General features: G+C 34.9%; 1 protein-coding gene across 1 annotated transcript in view; it reads left to right on the top strand.

Moving 5' to 3' along the window:
• Positions 1–9,050, top strand: part of LOC135201978 (N-acetylgalactosaminyltransferase 6-like) — a 70,838-nt gene extending 61,788 nt beyond the window's left edge. The window contains exons 5-10 of the mRNA XM_064231253.1: positions 2,339–2,579; positions 2,750–2,827; positions 3,351–3,494; positions 3,712–3,837; positions 4,102–4,224; positions 7,914–9,050. Of these exons, the coding sequence (XP_064087323.1) occupies positions 2,339–2,579; positions 2,750–2,827; positions 3,351–3,494; positions 3,712–3,837; positions 4,102–4,224; positions 7,914–8,090 (889 nt within the window). The 3' untranslated portion in view covers positions 8,091–9,050. The remainder of the gene's footprint in view (positions 1–2,338; positions 2,580–2,749; positions 2,828–3,350; positions 3,495–3,711; positions 3,838–4,101; positions 4,225–7,913) is intronic.
• The last annotated feature ends 1,471 nt before the right edge of the window (positions 9,051–10,521 follow it).

The raw sequence follows: 10,521 nt of genomic DNA, 5'->3' as shown, positions 1-10,521 counted from the left end.
CAAAAAATGAAAATCCGTCCAACCCTTGGCCTAGACCTTCGAAATTAAAGGGATGGCCGAAATCATTGGCGCGAGCCAGAGAGACTTCTGTGCCCTGTCAGGGCTCTAAAATTCTACCTACAGAAGACTAAGGATTGTAGAGGTCTTTCGGACAACGTGTGTGTTCGGTAAGGAAGCCAAATTTACCAATGTCGAAGAATGCTTTGGCTTCTTTCTTGAGGGACACCATCAAGGAAGCGCATTCATCCTGTCAAGACAGTGATATGAAAATGTTGAAGGTGAATGCGCATGAAGTGAGGGCTAATTCTACGTCGGTAGCCTTCCAAAAGAACATGGCACTTAATGACATCTTGAATGCCACATTTTGGCGTAGTAATTCAGTGTTTGCCTCTCACTACCTTCGGGAGGTGAGGACTACATACGAGAACTGTTGCTCTTTGGGCCCATATGTCGCAGCAGACACTATATTGGGTACAGAGAGTAGCACTCTTCCTATCTTTAGGTTTAGAAATAATGTTAGTTTGGACTTTTTAATTTTATTTCTTTTTATTTTTTATTTTTAGTTTATTATGCTTATTTAGGTGTTTAGTTGTGGGTCTTGGGTCGGCCGCCTTAGGCGGACGGATCCCTCCATTAGCCTTGGTTATACGAAGTTTAACCAGATAGGCTAGGTCAGGTGGTAATGTTTTTGCTTCGCCCTCATAATAGGTAAAATGTTTTTGTCACATTGTGGTCATGTACCCGTTGACAAATCATCTGGAGCGCACCAGCTATATAGGTCACGTCCTTGCTGGCACCTCCAGTGAAGCATTAACAGCATTCGGTGTCTCATCAACACCTATATGATCTGTCACATTGTGGTCACGCTCCCGTGACAGTTCATTAGAGCACCAGCTACACAGGTCACGTCCTTGCTGGCACTCTAGGAATGCATTACCAAAAAATTGGAGTCTATAATGTAGGATCTAGTTGTTTTGTGGTCACGCCCCCGTTGACAGATCCTCTAGAACTCAACAGCATCGCAGGTCACTACCTTGCTGGAGTCTCTAGTAAAGCAGAAGCAGACTTGGGTGACGGTACTCACGAAGTCAGCTATGCTAACAGGTAAGGAACCAAGATATCAATCAGGTAAATGGAATTGTTTCCCAAAATCCGAGTCTGTCTCCCCCTTCCTCCAAAGGTGGTATTCAGCTATATGTATATCTGGCAGGTAAGGTTCATGAACAAAATGATATTGTTATGATACAATAAAGTTTGTTCATACTTACCTGGCAGATATATATAATCAAAGTGCCCACCCACCTCCCCTCAGGAGACAGTGGCACTAGAAATATCTGACAGAAAATGGGAATGGTTCCTGACGCCCGCCTCCCAGCGGCGGGAATGGGTACACCACTGGCCGACCACTGCGTGTGGGCCGGGAGTTTTGAAATTCTGTCGGACTTCGGAGAATACAGCTATATATATATCTGCCAGGTAAGTATGAACAAACTTTATTGTATCATAACAATATCATACTTACATAGTACATCATCACTGTCAGTGCTTTCATATCAGTTTTTCCTTTTATTATTTGCTTTGTGCTTGAATCCCTTCAGATCTAAGTCTTCCTCTGTCTCCTTTCTCCATGATTTCCAATAAGGCTTTCCTACACTTTTTTGCCCTGCTACTTCCATTTCAACTACTTTTCTAAGTTTAATTTGTAATAATTACAACTTTACCTGAATGGGATTTAGGTTATTATATTTAGCTCTTTTATTATGTGGAAAGTAACTTTTGGGTTTTGAATCACCAATATTTATCTAGTTAGAATTATACACAATTTCTTGTTTTATTACTGTATTTGACACCACTTTTCTTTTTATTTTTTATCATTATTCTCTTTTACTATAAGACTCGTTATTATTTTGTTATTTTACTCCTCTTTTTTTTATTTCCTCTTTTTCTTTTTTTTATTTCCCATACTTTTTATTTTAATAGTACTCTCTTTGTTATATCATGTTTTTTTTTTTTAATATCATATATTTGTTCATTTTACTTGCTTTACAGTTGTAGATTTAGGAATATTTTCATATACATGTTGATTTTGGCGTGGCATTGTTTTATTTTTTATTTATGGCTTAGTGGTATCACCATTATGTCATCGCAGAGTACTCTACAATATTTAGAACAGTAATCTTGTTTCTTAAATAGTAAATGCCTTTGACATAAGTAGAAGTAAGTCTTGCCTTGGTGCTTTTTTGGTTTGCTTTGTCATACTTTTGGTTTTTTAATTCATATAATTATTCTTTTTGATGTTTCACACCAGTTTTCTTTATTGAGACAAAAATCCTTTGTGACTAACTGACAGGAGTCCTGTGATGGCTGGAGGCCTCTTTGCTATTAGCTCAAAATTCTTCTGGGAACTTGGAGGCTATGATCCAGGCCTTGACATCTGGGGAGGGGAGCAGTACGAGCTTTCTTTTAAAGTGTGGCAGTGCCATGGGGTCATGTACGATGCCCCTTGCTCAAGGATTGGTCACATATACCGTAAATTTGCTCCATTTCCCAACCCTAGAACTGACAATTTCTTAGCCCGAGTAAGTGCCCTTCATTATTTTCATTAACTTTTTGGTATGCTAAAGAATAATTTGGTATGTTCTTTCTAAAGATCAGTTTTGTCTTTGCTATTTAATATTACATATTATCATATTATTATTCTTATCAATTGTTATTGTGTCAGTAGTTATTCAGAATGTGTTTGTTACAGAATTATCGCCGTGTTGCAGAAGTGTGGATGGATGAATATAAAAAGTACTTGTATATGAGGCAACCTGGTTGGTTAGAGGTTAGTATGTTATTCAGTTTGTATGTTATTTCAGTAGTTGTTGCAATGAAGTTCAAATATTATAAGGGAAATTTTCATATCGTTGGAGTCTTGGATGGAAACATAAGATTGTTTATTGCAGCGTCTACATCTTCAGATTACATATTTTCATTGTCTTATAGTTAAGCATATCAAAATGGAGTTGTGTTTTGCATAGTTTATTAAATAAAAATATTAAAGAAAATAGAAATGTTTTACTGTACTTGATGAGGGTTTTGTAACTTTGGATATATGTTACGTACATTGATGACATTACTGAAGAATACTACAGTACCATATGTATTGACATCAGGAGGCAATGTTGATCATCAGATTGATACCATAAGCTGTAGCTGATTTCATCATCAACTCCAATAAAATACATTATGACTCAAAATAGTTGCTCTTTGCAGGAAGGCCAAAACTTTAAAGTCCTCATTTACAAGTTACAAAAATATATGCAAGGTGTAACGCAAATGTTTAATTATCTGAAATTTTCTTCCAGACTGACACAGGGGACATTAGTGAGCAGTTAGCTGTGAGAGAGAGAAACAAATGTAAACCCTTCAAATGGTTTATGGAAAATGTAGCTTTTGACTTAGCAAAAAGTTACCCCCTTATAGAGCCTCCAGATTATTGCAACGGCACGGTAGGAAATTTTTCTTATCATAAATCTCTTTTGTAACGTCATAGATCACTTACATTTGATAGTGATAATAATTTTGTGTATTTGTCAACTTGAGAATCAATTGAGTTTGCTAACTAATATGTTTTTAAGTGAATTACTCTATTCGTTAAGATGAGTTAACAGTTTTGCCTGTATAATTATCCAAAAGGGTAACAAGCCTTGCTTTTAATCCATCTAGATCCAAAGTTTAGCTGACCCCAAACTGTGTGTTGACTCAAAGTTCAAAGGTCAGTTTGATCGACTAGACTCTCTTGGAGAATGCAGCCAGAGCTCACAGTTTCAGTTTCAGCTTTCAGCTTACAAGGTAAATACTGTAAACTCTGCAATTCATAAAATGTCAGCATTTGAAGGTTAATAAGCTCTTAGTGTTCTGTTAGCTCAGATGGTGACATAAGATTATGGTAATCTATATTAATGTTATGCTTTTTTAGTTGTCCTAGATAATTATTTGATATATGAGGTAACCTTTAAGATTGCACATTTGGAAGAGTAGACAAGAAAATTAATGTCTCCATTTATGGCAATTTACAGATACGTATGTAATAATGATTATACTGTGATTTTGTAGGATATCCGTCCACTGAAAAGTCACAACTGCTGGGATGTGCCTGATCTGAAAGATAAACATGCTCCTGTCCTTTTGTTCGGGTGTCACAAAGGCCTTGGGAACCAGATGTGGAAATATGATATGGTGAGATTGAAATTATTACCAGGTTTTTATAGTACTTTTTTTGTTACCGATGATACTAAACTAAATAGATATTAATATTTATATATCCTTGCAATTGAAAATGTTGGATATGGAAGAGAGGCTCTAGATGACATCTACTTGTACTGTTCTAAAGTTTGTGGAGGCCCATTGGTAAGAGACAATAGCTCCCAGATGGGTAACAGAGTCCAGCTCTGAAGTTTATTATCTATGGACCATAGTTGCTACCCACACAAAAAAATTTAAATGTTAGTTATTGTCATTATGTATTATTATTAGCTGTTAGGTTAGTACACTAATATAAACTCTACTTCCACTGTAACTTACATTGCACACTATTGACAGTTCTTTTAAGCTTTGTTTCACTCCCGAACTGCTTTTCGTTTGGGATTTACTTTTAGTTTTCTGTCCACCCTCAGATCTTAAAACTATGGTACTGCTATAGGTGCCAACAGTTCAGGCCACTAACTGGCCATGGCTGAGAGATTTATACAGCGTTATACACTGTACAGAAAACTCGATTGTGTCAAAGAAACTTTGGCACGTTTTTTTACTTGTGTATCTGTTGCTCCCACTGTCCCCACAAACTAGATGTCTTGACTTCATTAACTTCACCTTGCTCCAATTTGGTTTCATTTGAAAAGAAATCCTGCTATCAAGCTTTGAGAGAGTCAAGAATGAAACCCCACCAGTGGTATTTTTCAGCTTCTTTAATATAATACTATTAACGGAAGTAAAATAAAGCATTTGACAACCACTGTTGTTGGTACTATCAGTCACATATTACGTACATGTATTCATCATTATCCTTAAAGAAAGATTTCTCCTTTCTGTTGTCATTAATCATTGTATGGGAATATAAAGGACTTGCTGTATCCTTTTTCCCTAAAATTGCATTTCTCTCTGTGTAGTACTTGTAATGGTTATCTGAGGCTGCATGGAAACAGGAATCTAGATAGCAGGGAGTACCAGAGTGGAGGACCACTGAAGTAAGGAGTAGTGGCGAGGGGTTGACAGGATGCATGGCATCTGGTATACCATTTGACAAGTGGCTAAAATAGTAAAGGAAGTAGGAGAGCAATGTTTGGGTGACCTAAAGGAACTGGCACTGTTCAGACTCTTGTGGTAGGAAACTATTTAGGCCCAATGGGATGCAGCAGGAATTGATTCTCACATGGTTGGCCACCTTTTACTTGCCACCTCCCCCCCACCCCATTTCATTCAAAAAGAACTTTCTCAGCCCAGTCATGTGACTGTAATCAGATTAAACTAGTATAAGTAATTTATTGTGATGTTATACAGTACCATTAATAAAAACCAAGTATTAGAAAACAGACTGAAGTAAGGAAATATCTGCATTAAGGATGGTTTTGGAAAGAGGATACCAGTTGTTAGACATCACAAAAAAGTAACTTTTGATTTTATATGACAAAAAAACGCATGTCTGGTTACCTGAAATTTCATTACATCTTTGGATTTTAGATATACTACAGTAACAACAAAATATTTTGATGTGCAAAGTTAAAGAGGTAAGTTTTTCACATCCTTATGATTTTAAAAATTAACAGTTTGGTTGCTACAAACATTTAATTACCCTAGGAGAGCGGAAACCAAATATTAAGTGAAAAATAGAACTAACCATAGTAAAAAGAAAAAAGTATATAAACGGAATTTGTAGACTATCCTTATATGCAAATTGTCAAATTAAAGAGATACTACAGAAATTTTTAGAACTTACTCTGTAGTGTTTGGTTTGCTGTTCATCGCTAATACAACATTTAATATAATTATTGTCCTTTTTTTTTTGGTAGTGCGTAGACCCTCTTTTATGCAAATGCTGTTAAAAAAAATGGCAGAATTAGCGAGTTGATTTTATATATTGTTTTTTCTATTTTCCTTACAATTCACTTCTCAGGCGCAGCGGTGTTTCTGAGTAACTGGCCAGTATTCATATTGGGAATTTTCAAAAATTATAAATGCTGAAAGTAATCTTTTATAGAACAGGATATCAGGTGCAGGTCAAGCAGGGGTCGTTGTCAGTGTCGGTATTACTTCATAGGCGTAGTTCTGTTCCGGGCCGGGGTCGACTTTGGTTTAGGGCTGGTATTGGTGCTGGTATAACTTGCCCGGCCCGGAACTGAACTACGCCTACGGAATAATACTGGCACTGACAACGACCCATACTTGACCTGGACCTGATATCCTGTTAATAAAAGATTACCTTCAACATTTATAACTTTTGAAAATTCCCAATATGAATATTGGCCAGTTACTCAGAAACATCACTGAGCCTGAGAAGCGAATTGTAAGGAAAATAGAAAAAACAATATATAAAATCAACTTGCTTAATTCTGCCATTCTTTTTAAAAGTAGTAGTAGTAGTAGTAGTAGTAGTAGTAGTAGTAGTAGTAGTAGTAGTAGTAGTAGTAACTAGAATAATAGACCTTTTTTTAGTAAGGGAATTCTGGCATCACTTTTTAAATCACAGATTTTTCACTTGTACATCATTTCAGCTAAATGCCCTTGACATTTGCCAGTTACCTAGTAGTTACCATATTTTGTGTATCTGAGTTAGACATAAATCACATTGGGTTTTTTAATTGAATTTTACAGAATACATTTAGTATAGCCAAAAAAATTCTTTATAATTTAATAATTAAACCTTTTTCATAAGTATCGGAATATGGCTACTGTACATCTAAGCAGTTAGAATGGAAAAAACTGGACTGTATGAATGGTGACCATAGCTTTTAGCTGTAAAATCCTTTTCTGTATACAGTAATTAAGAGTTTTGATGTTAATTACATAGCTGATTGATAAAAGCCTGTTTGGCAGCAATTGGTGGTACTTGAAGTCTTTTAAATCTCATACTTTAAAGAACAAGGCTAAGGATTTTAAATCTAAATCTAGAATGTTTTTGGCTGACTCTCGATATGGTTTAACATCATTATATTCAATCATGTAACATTTTATGTATTGTTAAGGCTAATAACAAATCACAGGTAAAAAAAACATTTATTGTCTGTGGACACATGAAAATCCCCGAAGGTGGGTAGTGCCATCAGTACTCCTTACATAATGCACAGTAGGCATTACATAAGGTTCTTTGCTGTGTCCCTTTGGCCTTTAGCTGCAGCCCGGTTTAGTCCTTGTACTCTACCTCTGTTCATATTATCTTTCTTCCATCTTACTTTCCTTATGATACACCTGTAAAACCTTCTTTACCTCAATTTCCCCTTTCAATGCTGAATACCATTATAGGATACAGTGCTTGGTCTTTTGCCTAAATTTTATATTCCAATTCTACACATTTAAGATGTCTGTTCACCCTTAACTTGTTGTTTAGTAACACTACTGTTTGCCTTGTATAGCAGATTTTAGGCAGTACATACTGAAGATTCTTGGAAGCATTCCTTCGACCCTGAGTTTCAATGATTCTGCTTTTTATCTTTCATCTATTTCTGTTTTGTGGGAAACTTCTTCAATTTTTTTGCTTCAGTTATGTCCTTCACTTAAAAACATATCCTTCAGGTCAAACATATGTGAGTTCAGAAACTTAACTTGGTGTGTTTAAAGTGTTCTGTAATAATAATAATAATAATAATAATAATGATAATAATAATAATAATAATAATATAATAATGATAATAATAATAATTTGTATCCTCCAGATGAATCAAATGATCCTGTTTGGACATCCGCCATCACATTGCCTTGATTCCAGTATAACAACGAGGGAAGTTTTTGTAACAATGTGTGACATGAACTCCCCAACTCAGAAATGGAAGTGGAGTTATGTCAATGCAGATAGACTTCGAAATTATGATTCTCTGGATCCAAAGCCGTAGTTCATCTAATATATAACAATCCTTATCAATTACACCTCAGAAAAATTTTGTACATACATATGCACAGGTGATAGTTCATTTTCAGAAGTGCTTCTGAAAGAACTGTACATAAAGCTCACTTTTTCCTAACTGTTATTGTTTTAATTTGTTTATATTTTAATATTAAATTATTTTTTTTATATCTCAAGACTTTGTGCTATATTTTTGATAAGCAACAATTTTACTGTGAATATTCCTGAATTATGGTCTTTCAAAAGATCATTGCTGTGAAAAGGAGCAAAGCTGCTGGTGCCAGGTTTGTTTATCAGTACGTTAATCATTACAATATAATTGCTCATTCATTGCCAAGAGTAGAGTAGGTAAAAGCTCATTATGTAGACTCTTAATGTTTGTATACATCATTGCTTTATAAAACAGGCCACAAACTGACTTTCTTCAATGCTATGACACTGTAGCTTGAACAGAAACATGTTTAGACATTTTTTCATAGTTGCAGTTGTAGCTTGAATCTTCCAGTGGAGGCCCATTTAAAATTCAGGTTCAGTACTTTCATATCAGCCCTCTCCTCATCGTTCATAGTCCGTACATGCATTTCCTGATTTCCAAATTTTATTGATGATGGAACTCTACATAAGAAGGGTGTTTGATACTTTCAATTCACTTTATCTACATAGAACCTGTTTTTGAACCCTTATACATTCCTAATGCATTTTACCAGGGTAGCATACTATAGCCATATTTTTCTAGAGGAGATAGACTACAGTATTTTCTTTTTGATCCATATCATCTAGCTCATAATGAACTTAGTCAAAATAATACTGTAGCTGTTATTCATGCTGTCATAAATCTCAAAATATTTTGACCGTGATTTTGCTTTGCTGTGATTTATTTTTGTTAATTTTGATATGATTTCAGGGTATTGTTGTGAGTGACTTGAATAAAATATATTATGGATAGATATTTAGATATCAATTACCTCAAATTTGTGTACTTACAAAATGTAACCTCATTTGAATTTTTTGAAAATGCCTTGTAATGGAAAAAGTTCTGTTCTAAAAATAGAAATATATTTCAAGCATCCTGTTATATGATGTTGTGGATTTGTATATTAGGAAAAATACAAATTCCTGTTTAACTCATTATTTCATGCATCTTGGATAATGGGAGTACACATATACATACATGAACTTCATTTTTCATAAAGGCAATACAGCTTCATAATAATTAAATGAATAGACCTAATGTATGTACACTTTACAGTTCTTCGGGGTAAGGAATCATCACATATTACAGTTATAGTCAATTTAACAAAATTAATTCATCTGAATTAATTGGTATTATTTTCCATTATAGTACACGTTACTTTTGTTGTCTGTTTTCTCAGAGAGAACGTCTCTTTACTTCTAATACGTACTTGGATAGACTAAAGTAAAAGAAATCATTTCTGTAATTTGATAAATGAAAAGTTATGTGTGCTTAATCTCTAGCTGGGATGGCTGTTTTTAATAAGCCTTTCCAGCAAGTATTTCTAAGCGTGTCACTCATCAACTTCCCTACTCATCAGGTGTGCAAACCATTTCAGTCTTGACTGTAGAGCTTTCTTTGACACTTCAGTGACTTTTGCTGGTCCCTTGATGTATTCATTGTATACCCTGTCTTATCTTGTCACTCTGTTCATTCATCCAAGAATTTTCATTTTTGCATATACAACATAGCATATCTTACCACCATCTTGAGTACTTTGCCCTCTAGACTAATTAGGATTTTTTTGTCATGGTGTATGCCAGCTGTATGCCAGCTATATCCCCTCTTCAGCTATTTCATGGTAAACCTCTGTATAAAATCTTAGAATTTTAGAGATGTGTTATTCAAATACACTAAGCAGCACGCAATCGAGTTTTCTGTACAGCGTACAATGCCGTATGAAAAACTCAATCACGCATCCACTGCATATTCTATCAAGTCCAGACACTTTAATGCTTTCTTGATTTTCACTTCTCCCCAGCATAATTAATTGTATCTTGCAGGTCATTTTCTCATTACAGTACTGTTGTGCCATGTTGTTGTGGTTATTAATTTTGTTTTTTGTGTCATGTTAAGTATATGTAACAACTCCTTTTGAGTTATACTCGTCATAGCTAAAATTCAGCAAAGTATAGTGGTAGTACTGTGTTTTGGGGTATATTACAGTACATCTGTACTTCTCTGAGGGCATGATGTAAATCATAATGATGTAGACAAAGAGAATTTAACCAAGGTAAAGTACTGTTTTAAAGTGCTTTGCAGTACGTATATATAATTAAAATATAGATCAATGGTGCAAAGATTCACTATTAGCATTCAATTTAGAGTACAATTCTCAAGATGCTATTTCTAGGTAATGCAGGGCATATGACTGAAGCGAAGTTGTTCTTTATACTATGATGTACAC

Source organism: Macrobrachium nipponense, chromosome 30, assembly GCF_015104395.2.
Source record: "Macrobrachium nipponense isolate FS-2020 chromosome 30, ASM1510439v2, whole genome shotgun sequence".
Taxonomy (NCBI): Eukaryota; Metazoa; Arthropoda; class Malacostraca; order Decapoda; family Palaemonidae; genus Macrobrachium; species Macrobrachium nipponense.
This window is presented reverse-complemented; position numbering and strand designations above follow the sequence as displayed.